This window comes from Oculina patagonica, chromosome 13, assembly GCF_052425735.1.
Source record: "Oculina patagonica isolate OP01 chromosome 13, crgOcupat, whole genome shotgun sequence".
Taxonomy (NCBI): Eukaryota; Metazoa; Cnidaria; class Anthozoa; order Scleractinia; family Oculinidae; genus Oculina; species Oculina patagonica.
Window position 1 is genome coordinate 11,001,923 of NC_135770.1, and position 24,721 is coordinate 11,026,643.

At 38.5% G+C, this 24,721-nt stretch overlaps 1 protein-coding gene across 1 annotated transcript; it reads left to right on the forward strand.

The window, feature by feature from the left end:
* The first annotated feature begins 2,874 nt into the window (after nt 1–2,874).
* LOC144636153 (E3 ubiquitin-protein ligase pellino homolog 1-like) lies at nt 2,875–18,721 on the forward strand. The gene is made up of 11 exons (XM_078495297.1): nt 2,875–3,022; nt 8,224–8,339; nt 8,475–8,610; nt 10,530–10,628; nt 11,343–11,543; nt 13,159–13,341; nt 13,616–13,714; nt 14,991–15,089; nt 15,676–15,804; nt 16,579–16,694; nt 17,100–18,721. The coding sequence occupies exons 1-11, from the start codon at nt 2,990–2,992 to the stop codon at nt 17,221–17,223; spliced, it is 1,335 nt and encodes a 444-aa protein (XP_078351423.1). The 5' UTR covers nt 2,875–2,989; the 3' UTR covers nt 17,224–18,721.
* Nucleotides 18,722–24,721: the final 6,000 nt, after the last annotated feature.

Sequence of the window (24,721 nt, forward strand, 5' to 3'; positions counted from 1 at the left end):
TGTAATTCCAGTTAAGAGGCACCCTTCCCCATCAGAATTTCCAATAACCTTCTGTGGGGTTGGCATGGTTATTTTCTGGAACCACACAATAATTGTGCAAGTGAGGGGAGTGGCCATGGAGGAAAGAATGGGGGCTTGGCTCTCACTGCTGGATCTCGATTCACATAATTTTGTGTTTCTGCATTGCACGCTAGGAAAGGAAAGAGTCATTGCAGTCTAATAGGATGCCATCTCCCCCATTTTGATTTTGCTTGCTCTCCCCTCTGTCTGGAAAAGGAGTGCCTGATTATATTGCAGGTTACATAGACGGGCAAAAGCTTGTCAATTCCTCACTATCAAAGCCTCTTACAAAGGTACCAAGAGAGTTGTTGTGATTAATTAAGAGGCTCACAGCTCAACCAAATTAGACTGTCATGACGATCTTTGACCAGCACCGATATGAAATGAGTGAGGTGCACCAGCACACCAGCTCATGACTCGATCAAGTTATTTAGCACCCGCAGAACAAACCAAAGTGATTTTAATTAGTTGTGCGCCCCAAAAATTCTTGCTGACAGAGGACCAACAGGAAAGATTAGCTCCCAAAGTGGACGAAACAGCTGCGAGGGAGGAAACACAAGAAAATAACTCGACGTAGCCGAAAAGCTCATGGATCTCCGGACAATGTGCGCCACGGCCTGCACGCGCCCACAAGTGCGCCGGCCCCGCAAAAGGAATTATGGCGGAAGATACCCCTCAGCACAAGAAAAGGCTAAGGGCGACTATTATCGCTCGAACGCTTTCCACTGCTACAGCTCACACCAAATACAATCCCATTTTCCGGAAAAAAAAAAGGACGAATACACCGACATCCACCAGACAGACGAGCCCCAGACAAAAAGTCTCACGACCCAGAGCACCCAGACAGCCCCACACCCAGAGAACCGCAATTTCACCACAGATGCTACCCCAGAAGAAAGCCAAAAGCTCCGCCGACCACAGACGCACCCAGATAAAGGCAAAAGCAATATTCTCGAATTAACTACCATCAGGTATCTGCTACCCCAGACAGTAAGGCCAGATCTCGCCGGTACACCACAGGACTGCACCCCAGAAAAAGGAAAAAATATCTCGCAAGTTAACACCATCAGGCACCCCAGACAGTAAAGGCTTTTAAGCAATTTCTCGCAAGTTGTTAAACTTTTACCATCAGGTATTGCTACCCCAGACAGTAAAGTGAAAATCTCGACGCACCCAGAATAAAACGATATCCGAGGCAGCCCTAAATCAACGTTTGCAACTTCTACAGCTATGAGGAGTTAGCCACCCCGAGACGCCGCCCGAAACCCCCGCGCGAAAGAAGGACCGCAACCGAAGAACCGCGCAACATTGAAGCAGCCCAGGAATGCACGGCATCCCCCCATCTTAGCTTGACCCCCCGCCCCCGCCGCCCCCGTTCCGCCACCACGATCACCGGTTACCATGAAAATGTGCGTCGCCCGGGCTGCTGCGTTTTTCCCGACTGAAGCTCGTCATGACAGCCCTCTATTTTTTCGTGTTTTTTCGATCGATGAGCGCGCGGTGAGAACGGCAAGAGAACTGGACGCCAGCGCAAAACGGAAGACCTCGTTTGCTTTTTTTGCGTTGAAAAATCGAGAGGCTGTGGACAGTCTACAACCAAATTTGTGCTGTTAGCACAAAGAACTTTCTACTGCTACTCGTCTTTGCCAAGGTTATCAGAGCCCCACCCCATCTGGGAAGATCCCATATGAAGGGTATGATTGCTTAGGGGTGTAAATGAAGGATTTTTGGTCTCACTTAGAGTGTTCCGTAAAAGGCCAGTATTTTTACCTGCCAAGGTCTTGTTTTGGATTGCACATGCTTGAAATACTGTGTTTAAGGTTTGATCAATCAGGCATGACAAATGGTCTCTTTGTCAGTTGGCCCTTTCTCAAGTTTAAAGTGTTCTCTTTTAGGGGTAAAAAAAGGTTTGGGCCACGCCCAGATTGGTCTCCATTAGGGGTTTAATTCAAATTATCCGATGAGCATCCCTGTTCCTTTCATGCCAGTGTCCCCCACCCCCACCCCCCATGGATCAGAGCCCTAAAATAGAATTTTGAGAAAGGAGTTTGCATATCTCCTCGCACGCTTGAACTGGACAGTGAAGAAAAATCAAGAAAAATCAATGTCAAAGCTGTAAGGAAGTTCAGTTGTATAATACCGAATAGTACCGCACTTTGTTTAATATGTATCCTCGCCTTCAAAAAAAATTAAACTTTATCGTTAGGGACCGGTCATTATTTAAAGGGCGGGGGGGGGGGGGGGCTGTTGCAAATATGGGGAGTGTCAGTGATATTTATGCAGGGAAAAAGGTGGACTCCAGAGAGTGAGTGGGTAAGGGGGAGGGAGGGTCAGCAAAAAATGTGCTTCATAAAAGGGAAGGGTCAGGAGGATTTGAACATAGCGCACTTCCCCGCACCAGCCCTCCCCACCCCCCTCCTAACCGATCCCTTATATTAGCATTGCCTGTCAGACTTGCACAAGAAAATCCAATTGGCAGGACACGTTTTTAAAAGTTTTACGGTTGTGTCAGGCACAATTTTGGCGGCATTTTTTGGCCAGCTTTGTCCTTCCGGAACGCGTCACAGCGTGTGGGCTACGGGAAGCGGGAAGCTCGCATGCGGATATCCACTTTGTGGGGTGGGGACGGGATTGTAGAAAACACATTTCAAACTTATCAAACATTTGCCTTACGACCATCTAAAAATGGCGGAGGCAATGCACAGATTTGTTGAACAATTTAGATAAACCAGCTATCAGAGACAAGAACATTCTTTTTCCTGGTAAAAATCCACCGACTTCCTTCTCGTTGTACCCTCCCCTCCCCACGAACATAAACTAATTCCTTGCTGGACTTGCCCAAGCTTATCCCTCGGGAGTCCCTTTCATACATTCGGGTCTCGTTGAAGACCATGTCATTTCCTTTACACGACTGTAAATTGGCGGATCTATGACAGAAACTGCAGAAGAGTTTCTTGATGGGGTAAGAAGATGTATTATTTTTTTGTGTGTCATTCTAGTTCAACATACAACGCGGAAGACATCACAACGAGCGCTTTTATTCAAACCGCTTTCGATTTACACACGCAAGATTTCAGCATTAGCTTATTTTTATTCAACACGTTTTTTATTCAAAGTAAAAGCTTTTATTTTATTTCATTTTTTTAATTTTGATATGTAGGATCAGTTCGCCGGAATTCTCTGTTAGATTTGTTAAGCTTAATATATATAACTGACCTTCGTTGTTCTTGGGCCGCTAAAACGTGCTTGTTGTGTGTTGTTTGCGCCAGATAAGTAATTACCTCACACAAAAGCAATTTTAAATGGTCCGAATAATCTTTGTTTGTAGTCTTTGAAGTCGAAATTTTACTTTAATTGCAGTAACCTTGTTGAATATTTTGTTTAGAGCGTAATATAGCGAGGAAAACGGTCTGTAATAAGTTGAAATTCGTCGAATCCTTTTTCCCCAGGGTGCCTTCATCATAAAACATATCGGGACACAAATTAGCATTTTAAAAGCTTTTTATGCACTTTAGTTATTATTTAAAACTCTTCTTTCGTTAGATATACTCAAGAATTTTCATGGGACACCACAAAATTAAAAAGAATTTATTGTTTTTTTTTCTGTCAGTGTGTGTGTAAAATCACTTTCAAAAATGCATATTTGCATCATAGCTATAATTTGTTGAAGGTGATTTATAAGTGGAAACATGTTAGATATGTCAACAGCCTTCAAACCTTACACATTAAGAACTATTAAATCATTTTAAAAGATATTTCAGTTCAAAAAACCTAAAATCCACACAGAGGAGTTTGAACACTTTAACACGTAACGTCAGAATTCTTCCGTAGCCAATCAGATGACATCTGAAAATTTGGCACAAATGTTTGGGGCTTTTCCGCGAGTCATTTTATTTAAGCATACACATAGCAAATAATACACGAGTGCACTCTTATAAGTTATCGCCTTTGCGTTCAACACTTAAATAGCATTACTGGTAAACGTTTCATCCTTTTTTACGAACCCATGATATATACCACGCCATATAGCGCAACATTGTGATTGGCTGATATTGGTGGGTACAGTGGAACCCCGATATAACGATATGCCAAGGGGGCAGTAAAATTATATTGTTATATCGAAGATCGTTATATCGGGGTTCCACTGTATTTATTTGAGTTTTAACCGCACGGCTTGATGTATTAATCTACTTTCTTTTGTCAAGTAACAATGGCATTATTTTCTGCAATAGTTGTGTCGCATTGTTGCCCAAGGATTATGTTTGTGTTGTGTAGAATTTTTGTGGTTTACAACTAAAACACTACATGTACTTTGATTTGTTTACTATCTCGGTGCTAAAAACGTGGTATTTTTGTTGACATTTTTCTAGAAATTTTACAAATTTCACTTCATTGCTACCATCGCTAACATCCCGTTCGTTGAAAAATTTCAACTCTGTTTAATTACATCCACAAACTTTCTTATTACATCTGTTTTCATCCACCATGAGAGAACATTTTTGCAAATTAGAGTCCTTCAATTTCACAATCAATTGTGCTTTCGTAGAAAAATGTAAGTTCTGTGTACCAAATATGTTTGTGTATAACAAATCTTACATTTCTCACAATCTGGTCGAGAATAGTATTCTCACTGATGACCGGCACAGTAGACCCTTTTTTTTTTACAGTATTTAACAATAGTTCACACGGTATATACAATATTATTATGACATGTTAATTCCTCTGGCATTCAGCAAAACAAAGCTGTCACTTTTAAGAAGACTTTAAGTTACAAAAATACTCCCTTTGCCTTTAATCCGGAAATTGTTTTTTTTGGCAAATATCTTACTGATGTTGTCAGTAAACTGTCGTAATTGATTTTCTATGCGGTTGCTGTATTCTTGTTGTATAAATAGTTTTTGTCATCGCTTTTATATTATAGTTGTCACGTTTGTTTTTAGCTTTAAATAGTTTGTCCTTCAAGAGACTAAAAGGCATTTTTGGAAATAGCGTTATATAAATAAATTATTATTACAAGTTATGGAACATATTATACCATGAATTCTTTAAGATACACTTTGTGTTCTACACCTTTATTTCTCATGAATTTTACCAATGAGATTTGTGTAAATTATTGTGAAATGGCAAGCATGTGATGTGTTATTTGTTGTATAGTTGTAGGTGGTTTGAACTATTTGATAGTGTATAATTATCTTTATGCCGAATCTCAAGTGCCTATTGAGATGGTAAATAGATAAGCGTGTGGTTTGACCTCATTCTGAAAGACTGTATTTCCTTTGTGGTTAAAAAATGTAGTACAGTGTAACCATTGTGGTTTTAGAAGCTGAAGGCGACATTAGGTATAAAAAAAAAACAATGTTTGTTGTGTTTGCATACACAATTTCTAAGTTGTCTTAGTTATTTATTATCCATCATAATTTTGAATGACCCTCATGTAAATGTTTAAGATGACATGATTATTATAGCTCAGGAAGAGATAAAGCTCATCTGTCATTGATTACCTTTCAACGGGCTCAACTGTTCCCAATGTGCACTCAATCATCTGAGTTCAGGCTAAGGTGTTGTCAAGGATCAAAGAGACTACTATTTAATTAGTTTGTCATGCTGTATATTAGATCACCAAGAAGCTTATCTGTCATTGATAGCATGAAAACATGTAGAAAGGACCCTGTGGATTTCATCTGTGTTTTTCTACAAAGAATGTTATTTTTAGATTGCAGTTAAATGCCTTATAATTTGGCAGTTTACGCACTTTGACATATTGATCTTGATAACAAGAATCTTGATCTTGATAACAAAAACAACCACAAAAATGGAACAAAAATGTCTCACAAAAGATGAGTGAAAAAGCGATGTTTGATTTAAAAAACAGTGTATGATATCAATGCATGCAATATAAAGATACTAATCTTGGTCTTGAAAACAAATTGTAGCCACAGACAAGGGCTGGAACATTAAAGACACCTCTAAAGAGTTCAGTGCAAAATTATAAGTTTGTTGATTGTTTGGTGTGAACTGTTATGGATGATTGGCCTGTGATTGTTATCTTATTCAATATCACATCAGTCCATCTGCTGTCCAAATTATGACAATTATGATAAATGGACAAAAGGATGCTCTTTCCAAAATGTTTACAAGCTGATTATTGCGCTTGTTGTATTGGCCTAGCCATTATTGATTATGCAGTTGTAACCTGCACTGTGCATTGTACTTCTCTTGTGATTTTTTTTTTTTTTGATTTTAATTATTGGTAATAATAAGCACTCGCAAATTTTATTCCTGCAAAATTTGTGACAATAATTATTAACAACTGTTTGAAAAGCCGTACTTGTCAAGTTCTGCTAGCATTTTTACTCCAATTACCAGTTTAGTTTCATTTACCTGACTGTATAAACAACCAAGGCTGTGCTCTAAGAAAAATTACAAGGAGCCCAAAGGTTCCAAGCTATGAGATCCAGGGTGCCCAGCATAAAGCTTATATGAAAGAAATAAGATTATCTGGTCGTCTTAAGACAAAAGTTAGTCGCCTGAGGCACCCAGGCACAGAGCACAACCCTGACAACAGCTGTAAATTAGCGATTAAGCTTACACTGTGTTTAAGTTACATGTAGCTAATACTTTTGAACTTTCATACTTATTTATGAGTTCCAAAATTCAAAACCAAATTACAACATTCACTTAATGATGGAGTATCACAACAATAACAAACAAACAGGTTTAATATCTGAGTGTTTTAGGTACAGTATGTAATCAAATTATGATAAATGTTATCTGTTGTAATATTCTCTTGTTTTAAATTTCTGGACCCACATTAGATCATAAAAGCCCAGGACTTGAAACTTTCTTTACAGGATAGAAGTTTTTAAAAATCTGTTAGTCCTGTTAGAGCCTTTTTTTTAATTTTGCCCATATCAGTTAACTTAGAGAAATTGACTTCAGGGCTAAGGTGATCTTACAACTTGCATAAACGGGAACTCATAAAATAAGTGGGAAATCGTAAAATGTGAACAAGATTTTTTTTAATTTTTATACCCCTTTGTACAGGGCTTGAAATAAAACTTAAATTCCAGTTTGCCCTTCGGACAAGCATTTCTCAAATTTCGCTTGCCTGGGGCAGTTGCATTTTGCATCCTTCTTTTAGTTTACTTTTTTAATGATTTAGTCAGCAGATCTGCATGAACCCTTGTTTATTGGGAAAGGCGAATGAAAAGTAGCTGGCCCAGCAAGAAAATCTACTTGTCCTGGATGGCCATACAGCAATTTTTTTAAGCCTCTGCCCTAGAAATAAATTATCAGTCATGTTGTTATCTTTGTTTGGCATCTCTATCTATTTAAAATGTATTTAGTTTCAGGAACTTTCTTTTGAAATCAAAATTAATTTTAATCCTTACATTTCTGACAATAATTTGGACTAAGAGATGAATTTAGTGTATTTACTCATTGAATGTACTTATTAGGCTCACAGTTATAATACTGAGTCAGACATTTCTCAAAGGTTAGTAAATACACAAGACCACCGTGCTGAAATAAATTACAGTAGGGAAAGTAACATTTCAAAACAACCAAGCTCGGGAATTTTAAATCTGCAATTATCATCACTCAAATTGTTTGATGATTTCACATTTTGTTATCAGTGGTAAATGTACTAGCAAAATCATATCTGCAGTATGTTATTTAATCAAAGATTTGCAAGCACCATTGGCCATTGAAGAAAGTCCCATCATTAATATGTATAAGCTGTAAATTTTTATCAGCTTTTGTGATCAGCAAGGTCTATAGGTAATTTCCTTGTATTATATTTGACATAAAGTTTGCTATTTTCTGGTTGTTTGGTGAGTCATACTATCCAATACAAATTATACAAACTTGCCATTATTTTGAATATTTTAACTGTAGTCTTTAACTGTGAGAAATTAGTAGCGATTTAAATTATTATGTATTCCATGTCTAAATTAGATTAATTTATTCAATTTTCTATTGAGAATTTTTATGCAATGGGCTTGTACAGCAACATTTGTTGAAATAGGTTTTAAAATGGAAGCACTGTGTATTGTACAAATGATAGGTGCAATAAGTTTTGCCTACCTAAATTATTTATTTAGGCAGGCAAAACTTAAACAGCCAAAATAATTTATGTTTTTTGCATTTTTATTTCTGATACAGGATGGGAAAAATGGGCAACCTAAGGTTAAACGACGCAAAGCAATAGAAGATGTAGGTATGACATCGAGTGATAGGGATGAAAAAGACACTATTTACGGTGCGCTTGTGGTTCTTGGGTAAGTCTGATCAACCTGGTCTCTAAGAAAAGGAATTCATCATTCAATGTTTGTCTTGTGTTTTAAAAATAAATGTTTTTCTTACTTGTGTTGTTTACATTTTGTGGTAATTGTGGTTGTGTAATTCTTGGTCAGTTACAATGGTTCTCTGCCCGATGGAGGAGAACTCAAGCCTCGTCACCGAAGCTCATTTATTTTGAGAAAGAAGGGATCCCCCTCAGGAGTGCAACCCTACAAATTGCACCTGGCTTCTTCAAACACTGGAATGCAGGTGTGTGCAGATTAGGCTTAATCGCACATGTGTGATTCCAGAAAATACCCAGTATCATCGGGTCCGGATAATCTGCGAGCCAGCAAGCCATGCGAGCCATTTCGGTTAGCCTAAATAGCACATTGGTTAGCCTAAATAGCACTTCAGTTAGCCTAAATAGCACTCTGGTTCGCCTACAGTTAGTTTAGGTAGCTTGCGGTTAGCCTTTCATTGGGATTAGGGATTTCTGGCTCGCATGGAGTCATGCAAGTCATGCGAGCCATTCAGGTTAGCCTAAATGACACATTGGTAAGCCTACATAGCACTCCGGTTAGCCTAAATAGTACTCTGGTTAGCCTACAGTTAGTTTAGGTAGCTTGCGGTTAGCCTTTTATTGGGATTTGGGATTTCTGGCTCGCATATTATCCTATCTCATATCATTCGTGGAGGCTGATTTTTGGTAACTTGACTCTCCCCACCCCTGAGGGTTTTCCATTTCATGATTATCAACACCCCCTCTCCCTGTTCCCATGTTTTTCCTTATCGGTGACTCACCCGGTACCTCCACTCAGATGAAAATTATGCTTTCATTCCCTTTATGATTATTTTGCAACTGGTCAATGCAACAGTTTTAGTAATGTACAGTGTTTATGTTGTAGGTCAAATTAGTTTTCAGGTTAAATTTGTTTTTATCTATTTCAGCCTGAAGGTGACACATTAACAATGAAATGTAACTACAATAAAATTCTACTGTTTTATGTCACTGGAAAATATTATTTTCTGTTTGAATCAGATTAACCTAGGTTGGAACCAATAAAATTATGACCTGCAACATTTAAATTATGCTTGGCTGAAATCAGTTCAAGGCAAGAAGCAGTAGCACCACAGGTCATAGTTTCATGAAATTACAGTAAACACCCGCGTGTAAGAACCTACAATTTCTAAGTTTGGCAAAATAGGTTTATGTATTTGGGGGTAGTTATTGGTAATTTAGGCTAAGTAGGTTCTTAATAAGGTTCTTAATTTCTAAGGAGGAGCCATAGTTTTTGATTGTACGATAAGAAAAAAAATGGGTTTGGTCCTTCATTATGCAGCATTTATTCATAACTGTATTGCTTCAAGCCTCATGCAAGGTCCAAAGAAGACAATTACAGTCTATGTGAATCTGTCTTTTCTTTATTTGTAAATACAGTTTGGGATGTTCTGTTAAAAATGTTCATAAAAATTTTCTATAATCCACATATAAGAACCTGCTGAAATTTGCTTGGCTAAACAGGTTCTTATATTTTGGGTATTAAAATGGCAAATTTCTGCCAGCAGGTTCTTAAACCACTAGGTTCTTACACGCGGGTGTTTACTGTATCAGATTAGAAACAGTTGACATTTCAGACAAATGTTGCTACTTTGGAATATGGTCTTTACAGGAACCCTCTACTGTACCCTTCTCTATACTGGAAATTTATTTATTTTTTATTCTTATTTTCATCTACTGGAAATTTTAAGCCTCTAAAACTTCCCTACCATGGAGTATTTGTGTGACCCCTTTGCGGGAGTTATGGGTATTTTCTGGAGTCACAGGTAAAGCATTGAAACGAATGTTAATTATATCCTGAGGGGTGCCACAGGGTTGCCAATTTCTTAGGATATTTTTTCATTGGTGACACAGCTAAGTAACAACCAATTTTGTAAGAGTGTTGAAAGTATATGTAAAAATAATTTTAGAATAATTATCAATAATTAATGTGTTTATTTGTTGGTTTGTTTGTATGTTTGTTTGACATTATGGTCCACAAGCACACTAGCAGAGAGGTCTATCCCTGCCCTGCCCTATTCATAGTTGTAGCATGCACAATGAGACTGTTTTGAGGAGTTTGCATGGGGCAGAGGGGATATTTATTTGAATTTGTATTAAGATACTAATATGTGGCTAAGTTAAACAGATTGTTAATTCAGAAGCCCACAGCGTATCATACACTTTATCCCGTGGCAATGCAGTTGTTGTTGAATACAGTAGAGATCCCACAACTGATATGTTTCAGGTATGAAACTTTATGCAGGATTTGATCTTTAGCCTGTTCACTGTGGTGTTCAAAGATTCCTTTGCACTGCTGACCAGTTAGCTCAGGGTCGAGGGTTTAATTAAGCCCCAGACCGGACCAACACTTAGGATCAATTGAGGAAAATGTGCTGCCTTTGCAATGAAATCTGCAAATGGTTAGACATCCTAGTCTTCTCAGATAAGGACGATAAGCTGTAGGCCCCATCCCCTGCATCTTCACTGTTATGGTCAGCAGGGGGCATAAAAGATTCCACACACTTATCCCAAAGAGTAGGGATTGAGTTCCCGGTGTTGTGGTCTGGCCTTGTTTTAAAATTGCATTTGGGGCATCTGCAAAAATTTCCTCAATCTTTGTAAACTGCTTAATTCAGTCTACTTAAAGTCCCCTGCAGAGTGTCGTAAAGCGCATTAGAGCTATGGAAATGTATTATGTAAATGCAACATCATCATCATCATCATTATACACATCTGTATAATGATATGTAATTATGGGACCAAACTAGGTGGAGTGCATATAAATGGAAAGATTTCTATGCCCTTACAACATTCATGTACGTATAGTAAAAAATGGCTGCATCAGAATCAGAAAGAGGATTGGGGCTTTATCATTTGCCTCCATTCAAGATTTAAGAGGGGTGATAGTTATTACATGTAGGTAATTCTAAATAGTTTTGCTGTATTTTTTTCTTGACAGATTGGCCGTTCAGCTGATTCTAAAATTGACTTTGTTGTATCGGACACAGTTCCTGGCAATAAGCGTTCTGAAGCCAATCAGGATGCGCCAAAAAGCACCATTTCCAGATACTCCTGCCGAATTGTTGTTGATAGAAGTCCACCTTACACAGCAAGAGTGTTTGCTGCTGGGTTTGACAAATCTAGTAATATATTTTTAGGGGTAAGTGAACATCTTAAGCTTTGCTTCCTAGCAAACTTAGTATGTGAATGAGTGGAGGCACAGTGGCCTAATGTTTAGTGCACTGGACTCCTGATCGAGCGGTCCTTGTTCAAGAGAGAGCTGTGCTCTAGCAGTGCCCAAGTGCCACAGGCTACTTACTTTAATTTGTCTTTGAGTGACTTGTTGATCTATGCTACCATGAAAGCTCTTAAGAGCTGGGCGCCCAGGATTTCTTCCTAAGAGCCTTTGGGCACCCTGCAATATTATTATTCTAAGAGCACAGCATAGCAAGCCCTGGCCAGGGTTATTATGTTTTGTTCTTGGGCAAGACACTTAACTCTTACAGTGCCTCTCTCCACCCCTGGAGGTGTATAAATGGGTACCAGCAAATTAAATGCTCGGGGTAACCTGGGGCGGATCCAGGGGGGTTCGGGTGGTTCGGTCGAACCCCCTAAACTGAAAGAAAAAACATTCTAACACCAGCGGTTTCTGACGAAAAAACATAAGTGAACGAAACAAAATGCCAGTCTAAAATTTGTTTTATATAAGTGCTTCCTTCCATTGATGCGAGCACAAATGTGGATATTGCTGTAGTCTCCGAGATGTATATGTCAGATATCCCAAGCCCACAGACTCTCGACATTGAATATGATCGTTGGATGAGAAAATGGCAATCAGAGATGGACAAACCAGACGCGCTTCAACCTGCCTTACAGCTTCGAAGAAACTCAATTTGTTTTTGTTCAAATTTTCCCTCAGGTTAACAAATGACAACTTTATTTATTACACTTTCTGTCTATCCACATGCTCGTGATCCAGAAATCTTTCTGAACATCCACCTGTTGTTGCGAATTGCATGTATAATTCCGCTCAAACAGCACTTTAAAACTAGTCAAGCGCTACCTTCGGACCACGATGACAACCGAGAGACTCCTTGGCCTGACTTTAATGAGTATTCATTATGAAAAGCCTGTCGATTACGATGCTATAGTGCCGAAATTAGCCGAACAACAACCTCGTAGAATGTTACTCGTTAATCCCATTTTTGAGGAATCTTAAGCGTGACTTTTTAGAACACATTAAATAGCGAAGATAAATATATTACAGTGATTTTAGTTTCATTTTGTAGGTGTCAGTTGATTATTGTAAAGACTTAAACGTAGTCCTTGTTTAATAAAATAGCTTTAAAAATAGATGGTTTGTTGAGGTATTAAACCGTCCACAATCATCCCTCAAAACGCTGGAAATCACATTTCTGAGGACCTAAATTTCAAAATTTCCCGGGCGAGCATGCCCCCGGACCCCCCCAGATGGGCCCGCCTTCGGCGGCCCATTTGTTCGAACCCCCCTTCTCGAAATCTGGATCCGCTCCAGGTAACCCAGTGTGATGGGCTAGCATCCCACCCAGGTGGGGGGAAGCAATACTCCCAGTCGCTTCATGCTACTAAAACCGAGATAAGCTCCAGCTTCTTGGTCCACTAGGCTTGACCATGTTAAGTCCAAGCTACGGTATTTTTTCCATCCTGTGGTTGAGTTGGACATAAAAAAAGCAATTTGAAGAAGATATTAATTTGTTTAGTGTTTTAGGAGTTAACTGTGATTTTGTCCTTGTCAGGAAAAAGCACCAAAGTGGCAAAATGAAGAGAACATGATGGACGGCTTAACAACAAATGGAGTCCTTCTAATGAATCCTAAGGGTGGCCCATCATGTCAACCAACAATATGGCGTGAAATATCAGTATGCGGCAATGTATATGGACTTCGTAAAACACGGTCCACAACTGAGAAAGGGAAGACTGTAAGTGTATGACTGTCCTTGTTGTTTGTTTGTTTTGTGTTGTTATTCAAGTTATTGTAGCTGTTCATTCATTTTCAATAGTTTGGGTGAATTAGTATCCCAACCCTGACAAAATTCAATGAGAAACCGGGGTAACTTACCAAGCCTTATAATCCATACTTGAAAAAAAGTTAAATTTTTCATAGATGGCTGTAAAAGAAGAAAGAATTATAATTTGCTATTACTGATGGAATGTTCAGGCATTTAATTTATTATTTATTTTTTTGTTCTTTAGGTGGAGGGAGAGTCCAATGTTTTGCTTGATGGATCATTAATTGATCTTTGTGGAGCTGTTTTACTATGGCGGTCTGCTGAAGCTCTTCAGGAAATGGCTGTATGTTATTTTTGTACTTCAGTTCAGCATTAAAATTAATGACCTCTTTTTAAACATAACTGTGGTTTGTTTATGCACATTGTTGTGGGTATTCCCTTGTTGTGGCTCCAATGTAATTAAAAGTGTACTGGCCACAATAAATTATTACATGGCTTTTAAGTACCGTAAACACCCGCGTATAAGCCGCACCCGCAGATAAGCCGCACCCCGAGTTTAACAACTCAAATGTTGGAAAAAAGTTTTTTGAAAGTAAATCAAAGAAAATCCAAAGTCGAGTCAAAAATCCAAAGTTGAGTCTTTTGGAAGTCTTCTTCATCGAACGTAAACTCAATGAACATTGAAACAGAAAATACTTCAGTCTTACCCACAATTTGAGCTCTTTAATATAATGAAAACCAATTTTGACATATTATGGGTGATCTTTTTCTGACATTTGTTGACAGGTATTTCTTCATTCAACGCAGTTTTTCCATAGATTTTTGTGTCACAACAACAAGAACACGCGTTTGCAGAACGTTCGTGGCTTAGTAACCAGGCATTTGATCGGACGCGAAATATGGGACTTGGGCGGGAACGTAAATCAAAACAAGATGGAGGCGTTCGGGTTTCGTGGCTATCATATCGACAAATTAAAGAGATTTGGGAGCCATCTATTGGAGATAAACTTGTTGCATAAAGAGAGTTTCGTAATCAGTTCGACAAATTTTCCATCAAAGTGCAAAATGAGAAAGAAACAATTGGCCATCTTACTCGTGAATACTCGTGGTATTTTCTCGCTCGTAAAAGTATCAATATTACTGTTAAAGTTATAGGCCATTGTCGACACTGCAAACAGTATAGGAGCTGTCAAACTTGCAAAAGCAATGACCGGTACTCTCTTGTAGTTTTATGTTATATTTATTTACATAATTTTCCATAAATTAGCATCAGTTAACAAAAATTTACGGCACCTTTTCCGAATGTTTCCGCAGATAAGCCGCACCCCCGCTTTCGAGCGAAAATTTTTGGAAAAAAGGTGCGGCTTATCTGCGGGTTTTTACGGTAATTTTTTGCAACTTTGATTGTTTGATTTGTGGTCTGTAACATGAGTGAACTGCAAATCAAACAATTATAGCACATGAAATTATAAAGCAATATTTAATAATGAAATCTCTTAGATACATGTAGCTTGTAATATGTTCTTGAATGCCTAGAAATCCTGAAACCTCAAATTAATATGCAAGTAACCCACATTATTGACACTTTTCTACTTTTTTTGCTTTGTCCTGGTTTACAGACTTTAGAAACCATTGATAAAATGAGGGAGGGCCTAAATGCCTCCAGACCACAATGTCCTGTAGGACTTACAACATTGAAATTTCCAAGCCAGCTAGAGGTGAGATTACTGTTAAAAGTTGTTATCATTGCTATCAAAAAGGTTGTCACCATTCTAACTTTGTAAGCTCAGATTTTTCAAACAGCGTTTCATTCAGTCTTAGCTGGAAATTGCTAGCCATGTTGACATGTGCTAAAGTTTGAAGGCAAATGAATGCTTTTTACCAAATAAACGATTCAAAAAAGTTAATCATGTGATACAGTCAACTCTCATTATAGCCGGCACGCTCGGGGCGTCATTCAGTGTCTGTTATAGTGAGAGTACGTTAAAGTGGGAGTCATTTCCAGTCAAACCTCTTGCGCTGGGGATCTGGATTTTGTCCGTAATAGTGTGTGTCCGCAATAGCCGGGTGTCCGCAAGGCGAGAGTTGACTGTGCGTCACTTTGAAGACGGTGAAAAACACTCTTAGGTGTCACAATCTATTGGGAAGAGTAGTAACAGAACATGGCAGCTCAACATAATGAAATGTATTTTTATCAGTTACAGTTGTAGGAAAAGTGCAGGTTGTTTTTTGGCTGTTAATAATTTTCTACCCGAACTCTCATTCAATATTTTTATGCTGACATGTCTTTATCTTTGGCAACAGCCTGGCAGCAGTGCATCCAGTACTCAGCCGTATGTATACCTCAAATGTGGCCATGTACATGGGCTTCACTCATGGAATTCACCAGATAGAAGTGCCGCTGATAAACGAACATGTCCAGTGTGTTTGCAGGTATAAAAAACATGATTGACTTCTCACAAATTAAACTTACATGTATAGTAAGGGGAAAAGATGTTATTCAGCCAGTAAAAAAACGGAGGCAAGCGTGGCCGAGTGGTTAAGGGCGCTGTTGTTGTAATCCGGAGGTCCCCGGTTCAAGACTTGTCCTAGCCACTAGCTGGATTTGTTTCTCGGTCGTCCCGTGTTTAAATCCTTGGTCACGTTCATTTAAAATATTTGTTTCCTCTGTTTCAGTGGCATGCCTGTAAACTAGCTATCTGTCTAGAGATATGAAGCTAAGTGCATGACCACTAATAACAACATTTATTTTTATTTTTTTATTAAAACCATTAAGCTAAGAGGTTTCAGAGTTCCCCCAACATATGTCGAACCCTATGTGACCCTCCTCACACCAGTTAGATGCTCTACTTCTGAGCTACAAGCTTTGTGGGAGCTAGGCCATATAACTAGTTTGGTTTCTTTCAACATGCCCTAACTGATGTACGAAACAGCCCTAGAAGTGTGTAAAAAGTTTGTCACAGTTTAACCTTGTGTCATCTTTCTACCAACCTTGACAAATACATTTACCATCATTTTTTTCCACACATTACAGAAAATGTTTGAAAATATTTAGCTTACACGGTACCCAGCTAAACTACATGTATCTGGGTAGCCTGTGGCATAACACTGTCAAGAAGAACAGCCATGCTGTAGTGGCTCATTTATCTCAATGAATGTGATAAATATTATTGATCATTAACAATTATTGATCATTTCCATTGTCAGGCTAGCAGTTATGTTCCATTGAGTCTTGGAAGAGAACCAGCATTCTACCAAGGAGAAACTTCAGCAACACATGCTTTTGTACCATGTGGACATGTTTGTTCTGAAGAAACAGTGAGGTAAGATTTGGTGAAGCCAGTCTTAGCTTGACTTAACCTAACAACTTCCATACTGAGGTGTCTCACATTGGTTTAAGAATTTCATGCAAAAGTAGAAACAGTCATGTCCAAAATTGTCACACTGATACAAATGGTCATCTTGAAATCACAATCCATTCATATCCATTCCAATTCCAATCTGTACATACTGTTGATCATTTACACTTGAAACTATGAAATGTTATGGTTCAGAAGTCTCTCAGAGGTGGGAGGAGTTGGCCACCCCAAATGTAACGTCTGTTTTTCTTAGCTAATAAGCAGCTGCCAAGAATGAGAAATTAACAGAACATTAAAAACTTTCAGTATGTGTGTCAATCCAGTCAATAAAGAGAATCAATATTTTATAATTTTTTTCTGGTCATGTAGGTTCTGGCAGCAGGTACCCATTCCACACGGATGTGACGCATTCCAGGCAATTTGTCCCTTCTGTGCCCAGCCATTGGAGGGTGAAGATGGTTTTGTCAAACTCATATACTCAACAGATGAATAACTTTGTAAATAAATTTAAATTAGTGTACAGCTTTACTGAAACTATTGACATAAATTTATCATAATTATTAGTTACCACTGACAACAAATTAATTTATTTGTGAATAGTTTAAGGGTAAATATCTTGTCACAGTTATCCCCGTTCCCTGTATAGGCATTGCCGATGAAACTGCTGGTCATATTTTCATAGAAGGCATGTAGTTTAAAATTTGGGTTTTGTTTGCCACTTTACTCGAAATTGCACACAGTTGTCCAGCTTTGGAGAAGTTTCGTTTTTTTCTGGTGTGAAAAACAGTTTTATTGATAGTTTTAAAACAGTATATGGGCACGTCGACATCCAGAGATCTGGGTTCTAGTCCTTGTGTTCTGTTCTTTGTCAAAACAATTTACTCTTGCACTTCCCCCTCCCCACTAGGTCTAAACCTGCAATGGGCTTGCATCCATTTAGGGGGAAAGGTAGTTGCTGGATTTTTTTGCCAATAGTTTTGTTCTGAATCTTAAGTTGGTTTGAATTACTTAGCTTGCATGCCACAATAAGAAACAATTTAACCTCAGTCTCGATTTTTACTCAAAATATGATATATTATTGCATGATCTAATTTTAAAATAACGTTTACTTATTTAGATTTTCGTAATTTTTTATATGATACTCTTGATTCAGGGATCATTTTTTTTCTTGCCAACTTGTCTTCCTCGGCAAAGCATAATTTATTATTGTATGGTATATACATTTATCACCAGAAGCTCGTAATGGCATTGAAATGTGGAATATAAAAAAAAGATTGCACCTCACTTTTACTTTTTGCTGATTACTCCCTTGAGAAATGGGTGGGAACAAACAGAAGTGGTAAAGAGCGAGACTGAACATTTGTTCCAATATGGTGCTTTATAGAATCAGTGTTCCACATTTCAAACCCTTATATTATGATATACATTTGTACGCAGGTTTTTGCTTTGTAACAAAGATCTATCAGGTCTTTTGCTGTGTTTCCATAGAAACCATTTTTGTACTGCTCTTAGCAGGAGTGTGAATACTGGCGCAGGTAGAGCCAAACTGAGGTTCAAAAGAGGAGTAAATGAATATTAGTTACTTTGGTATACCATGTAGCAAGCTTTTACAGATCCGGAAACTAAAGGCTGTGATTTTGAGATGCTGTCTTACAATTAGAATCGTTAGTCTGAAAAGAATTATGTGATGATGCGTAGCCCTGCTGCTTAGGTCTCTGATTTTGTTGTCGCTCAGTTTTGAATTTTCAAATGCAAGTTATAACCAGAGATATGGCGACTACGTCATCGGTATGATAATTTTTCGGGTTGACCCCGGTCTAGGCAGGGGTTGATTTTTTGTAATTCAGTGATCCACTTTTAAACTTTGAAATGATAAACGGCTTGTAGATAAATGATTTTCTTTTTTTACCACCCTTATTACAATTGGTCTTCAGCGTGTAATAAATTTAATCGATCAAGGTATATATAATAAAGATTTAAAAAAAGAACAACCGGAGCCATCTGCTATCCATTGTAAAATTATAACTGGCCAACTCTTAGCCTACATGTACGGTAAAACCCGCGTGTAAGAACCTACTTTTTTCAGAGTTTGGCAAAACAGGTTCTTGTATTATGGGGTACTTACTGACAGTTTAGGCTAAGTAGGTTGTTCTTAATTTCTACAGAGTAGACATTGTTGTATTAATGTACCCATGATGTAATGTATATGAAATGATTCATATATGAACTGCGGATGGACATGAAAGTGATAAATGATCATCGCAGTGAATTTCCAATTTAAGCAATTGGAATAAAGAAGCCTGAAAAAAATTCAGGGCTTCAACGGGATTCGAACCCGTGACCTCCGCGATACCGGTGCGATGCTCTACCTACGGGTTCGAATCCCGTCGAAGCCCTGAATTTTTTTCAGGCTTCTTTATTCCAATTGCTTAAATTGGAAATTCACTGCGATGATCATTTATCACTTTCATAATGTACCCATGTTGCCAAAAGTCCAACAACATTAATTGATCAGTGATACAGTACTGTTTATATTGTTTTTTGGTAAAAAAATATATATATATAATTAAATAGTCAAACCCCACATATAAGAACCTATTGGTATTTGTTTGGCTAAACAGGTTCTTATATTTTGGGGTATTAAAAAAGCAAATTTCTGCCAGAAGGTTCTTAAATCCCTAGGTTCTTACTCCCGGGTTGTTACTGTAGTTGTAGAAACCACCTTTAGGATAAACGTTTTTCCTCAGCGGCTGTGGGATAGGAGAGCTAGTTAATATGACGGAGACATGCCGGTGAGAGCATCAGTGACCTGACTTCGTGAAGTGTGTCACATTTTGGCATTATCTGTGCATCTATAAGTAAACAGACAATGGCAAAATGGATTCTTTTTATTTGTTTACCAGTTTTATTCCCATAAGTAGCGAAGAAAGTAAGCAATGAGGTCTTTAGCCTGATAACATATACAGATACCATTACTCGTCAAAATATCGGGTGGAAGGGGGTGGGGGTGCGGCATCTTTCCTAAATCATTGCTATAATTTTTAAACCAAAACATATACTAAGCTATCCACCGGATAAATCACAATTCAGCTGTGTTCACAAAACCATAGTTATAACTACGCCATCTACTAGATGGTCCTAGATAGTGATTTATCTGGTGAGTCAGCGTAACTGATGCGCCTTCTTATGCCACGTGATGACAGCATAAGAATGTGTGTGAAGAATGAATGTTCTACTCGTGGGCTTAAGGCTAGAGTTATGCTTGTGCTAAGAGCAGTTTTCAATTGAGTGTCGTAAAACCAAAACCAAAGTAATCACTCTAGCCAATCACAAAGGACACATAATCCAGTAAACCAAACAATAAAGTACACGTAGCCGGCACGAAGCGTGGAAAAACGTGCACGAGCGAGTCGCGGTTGGTTTTTGTTTTAGTTGTGATTGGCTGAGAAAGTGGCGGGAGAGTTTTAAACCAATCACTATGCAAATGCGAATTACTTTCGACACTTAAGTGGAAACCGTTTTATGCCCAGTGAAAACCACGTTACAAAAAAAAAATAGCCAAGAAGTATTAACCGCGCCTGTTTTTTTTTTTGGCACTTTTATAGTTTATGTCGACCTCGTGCTAGATTATTATGTCTTACATAGGTGGTGAGTTCCTTATGGAACTTATGTCATCTGAAGGCAGCATATTGACCTCGTGCTAGATTATTATGTCTTACATAGGTGGTGAGTTCCTTATGGAACTTATGTTATCTCAGGGCAGCATATTGACCTCGTGCTAGATTATTATGTCTTACATAGGTGGTGAGTTCCTTATGGAACTAATGTTATCTCAGGGCAGCATATTGACCTCGTGCTAGATTATTATGTCTTACATAGGTGGTGAGTTCCTTATGGAACTAATGTTATCTCAGGGCAGCATATTAACTTCGTGCTAGATTATTATGTCTTACTTGGGTGGTGAGTTCCTTATGGAACTCATATTGTTTGAGGGCAGCATATTGACCTCGTGCTAGATTATTATGTCTAACTTGGGTGGTGAGTTCCTTATGGAACTCATATTGTTTGAGGGCAGCATATTGACCTCGTGCTAGATTATTATGTCTTACTTGGGTGGTGAGTTCCTTATGGAACTCATGTTATCCAAAGGCAGCACATCGCCCTCGTGCTAGATTATTATCTCTTACTTGGGTGGCGAGTTCTTTATGTCTGAGTGCAGCGTATACAACTCCTGCTAGATTGCTATGTCTGGTGAGTTCCTTATGGAACTCTTGTTGTCTAAGTGGACCTAAGTGCAGCATATTGACCTCGTGCTAGATTATGTTTTACTAAGGAGGTAGTTCCTTATAAAAGTCATGTCATCTAAGGGCAGCATATCGACCTCGTGCTCCCCCCAACCATAATCCAGTTGACATGCTTGAACCCCCCACCCAAAATATCACTACTCACTCTGCTTACGCAGCCATCCTAGACCATTTCTTCCAACCACCTACAGCTGAGACTAAAATTTTACGTTATGGCTTTACTAAAGAAAGCCTGAAAAATGTCTATATGATGCCTTTCTTAACAACGCGAGAAGTTAAATTACAAATGTTCCAGTATAAAATTATACAAAACATCCTTCCAACGAGAATATTCCTGTTTCGCGCGAGGTTGTCTGAGTCCGATCTCTGCCGCGCTTGCCAGGCTGTGCCAGAAACGCTTCCGCATATGCTCTTCCTGTGTAATGTAGTCTCCGCTTTCTGGAATGCTTTCAAAGTTTGGTGGTTTGAAAAAACTAATCAGACTTTCGAACTCAATGAACGTAATATACTATACGGTTGGCACAACAACACTAAGTACAAAGATCTCCTAAATTACGCTACACTTGTCGCTAAATACTTTATATTCTGCTGCTTTCAAGACGAAACTAATATAAATTTTGACAGCTTTCCCCCTTTCTTCGGTATCAGGATTGATACCATTAGGCAAATTGCCATAAAAAATAAACAACTCGAAGAATTTAATAAGCAGTGGAAGAATTTCCTTTAACTTTTAAGTATTTACGTTTAGATATCCTTGAATCTCGTTTTCTTTTTTTTTTTCCTTGTTTTTTTTTTTTTTTTTTTCCTTTTCCTTTTAGCCGATACATTAAGATATATTTAAAATTACCGCTTTTCAATCGTTTCCTATGTTGTATCTTTTTTTTCCTTGTTCTATGTGTATTTAAGTTAATTTTTGCTAACATTGATGTTATTTAAAACTGTTATATACTCTGTTTGTATTATTTTGAGTGTCAATATAGTATTAAAAAAAATAAAAAATAAAATAAAATAAAAAAAAATAAAAAAAAATAATAAAAAAAAATATCGACCTCGTGCTAGATTATTACGTCTTACTTGGGTGGTAGTTCCTTATGGAACTCTTGTTGTCTGAGAGCAGCATATTGACCTCGTGCTAGATTATTATGTCTTACATGGGTGGTGAGTTCCTTATAGGACTCATATTTTATTAAGACAGCATATTAACCTCGTGCAAGTCTAACTTGGGTAGTGAGTTCCTTATGGAACTCAGATTATATCGTACTTGGGAGGTGAGGTCCTTATGGAACTCATGTCATCTGAGGGCAGCATATCAACTTCGTGCTAGAGTATTATGTCTTACCTGGGTGATGAGCTCCTTATGGAACTCTTGTTGTCTGAGTGCAGCATATTGACCTCGTGCTAGATCTTTAGTCTCACTTGGCTGGTGAGTTGCTTATAAAATTTCATGTCATCAGAGGACAGCATATTAACCTCGTTTGAGGTTCTTATGTCTTACGTGGGTGGTGAGTTTCTTATGGAACTCATGTCATCTGAGGGCAGCATATTAACCTCGTTTGAGGTTCTTATGTCTAACTTGGGTGGTGAGTTCCTTATGGAACTCATATTATCTGCGGGCAGAGCTAGTGGTAGATTATTACGTCTTATTTGGGGTGGTGTGTTCCTTATGAAACTCATGTCATCTGAGGGCATCCTATCACCCTCGTGCTAGATTATTATGTTTTACTTGGGTGGTGAGTTCCTACTGGAACTTATGTCATCTGAGGGCAACATTTCGACCTCGTGCTAGATTATTGTCTTACGTTGGTGGTGAGTTCCTTATGGAACTCATGTCATCAGCGGGCAGCATATCAATCCCGTGCTACTTTATCATGTCTAATTTGGGTGGTGAGTTCCTTATGGAACTCATATTATCTGACGGCATAGCTCGTGGTAGATTATTAAACTCATGTCATCTGTGGGTAGCATTTTCTGGGTGGTTAGTTCTTTATGGAACTCTTGTTGTCTGAGTGCAGCGTATTGAGTTCGTGCTAGATTATTATGTCTTACTTAGGTGGTGAGTTCCTTATGGAACTCACATAATCTGAATGCAGCATATCAACCTCGTGCTAGATTATTATGTCTTACTTGGGTGGTTCGTTTTCTATGGAACTCACGTCATCTGAGGGCAGCATATCGACCTCTTGCTAGATTATTATGTCTTACTTGGGTATTGAGTTCCTTATGTAACTCACGTTGTCTGAGTGCAGCGTATTTACCTCGTGCTAGATTATTGTAATGACATACTTTGGTGTAGCCTGCGAGCAGGCTCTCTATTCGGGGGAAACGTGAATATATTATTATTGAACTCCTCGAGCGCCGAAGGCGCGATCCCGCGAGTGCCGAAGGCGCGATCCCGCGAGTGCCGAAGGCGCGAGTGCGGTGGGCGAAGCGAGCCCCCAATATTAGGGTTCAATATTCACGTTGCCCCCGATAGAGAGCCTGCTCGCAGGCTAACTTTGGTGGTGAGTTCCTTGTAGAACTGATATCATTTGAGGTTAACATATTTTAAACCCCGTGGTAGATTTTTATGTCTTACCAGGCTGGTGAGTTCATTATGGAACTCATGTTATCTGAGGGCAGGATATCGACCTCGTGCTAGATTATTATGTTTTACTTGTGTGGTGAGTTCCTTATTCATCCTTATGGAACTCATGTCATCTGAGGGCAGCATATCGTCCTAGTGCTTGATTATTGTGTCTCAAGTGGGTGCTGAGTTTTCTTAAGGCATCATATTAACCTCGTGCTAGGGCTTGCCAGAAGTTGCTCGAAATGGTTGAAAAAGTTGCTTAAAATTCTGCAAAAGGTGTTCGACAGTTGTTCCAAAAATCCAAAAATGTCGCTTTTGATTAAAAAAGTTGCTCGAAAGTTGCCTCAAAAGATCCAAAGCGCGGTTTTTATAAAGAAAATTTCCCCAAATATAGTAATTTTCCTTTGAAGGTAAGATTTCTAAGCAGTTTCATGCCATTTAACTGTAACCGAAGTGTCTAAATAACATTTTAATTCAAAAATGTGTTGAATTACGAGAAAAATCGTGAAGACATCGATTACACCATGTTTGGTGACTAATTTTGTAATGTTTTAATGGGGATTGAGTCGAATGTCGAGACGCCTTCTGATGTTCCACGCAAATCTTCGGCAAACGTCGTTAATCTTCGGATACGTTCATATGGCCTTCGGACATCACTTGGACAATCTTGGGAGAACTTCGTTCTAGAAATTGCTCAAAATGCAACAAGTTGCTCGAATGGAAAAAAGTTGCTTAAAGGGGAAAAAGTTGCTCGATATATGAAAAGTTGCCAAAAAAATTGCCGAGCAACTTGTGAAAAGCCCTAGATGAACCAGTAGGCAGAAAATGGCTGACAGTAGACAAGCGTTGAAACTATTGCGCGCGGTAAGTTTTAGAAGGCGGAGAACGGGAATCTTTCCGGAAGGGGCAGCAAGAATTAAGTTCCCATTTATGTGGTTCAGTTCGTCAGGGAAACACCAAATTTGTGTATTCCATTTATTACACATTTCTTTACCATTTTTGACAAAATTTAATAATTGCTTCGTGCATATACACACAACTGTATACATACAGCATTAAAAAAAATATCTTTGTGAACTTGTTTTCTTTATTTTACAATTTAGTGCTGTTTCAAATAACAG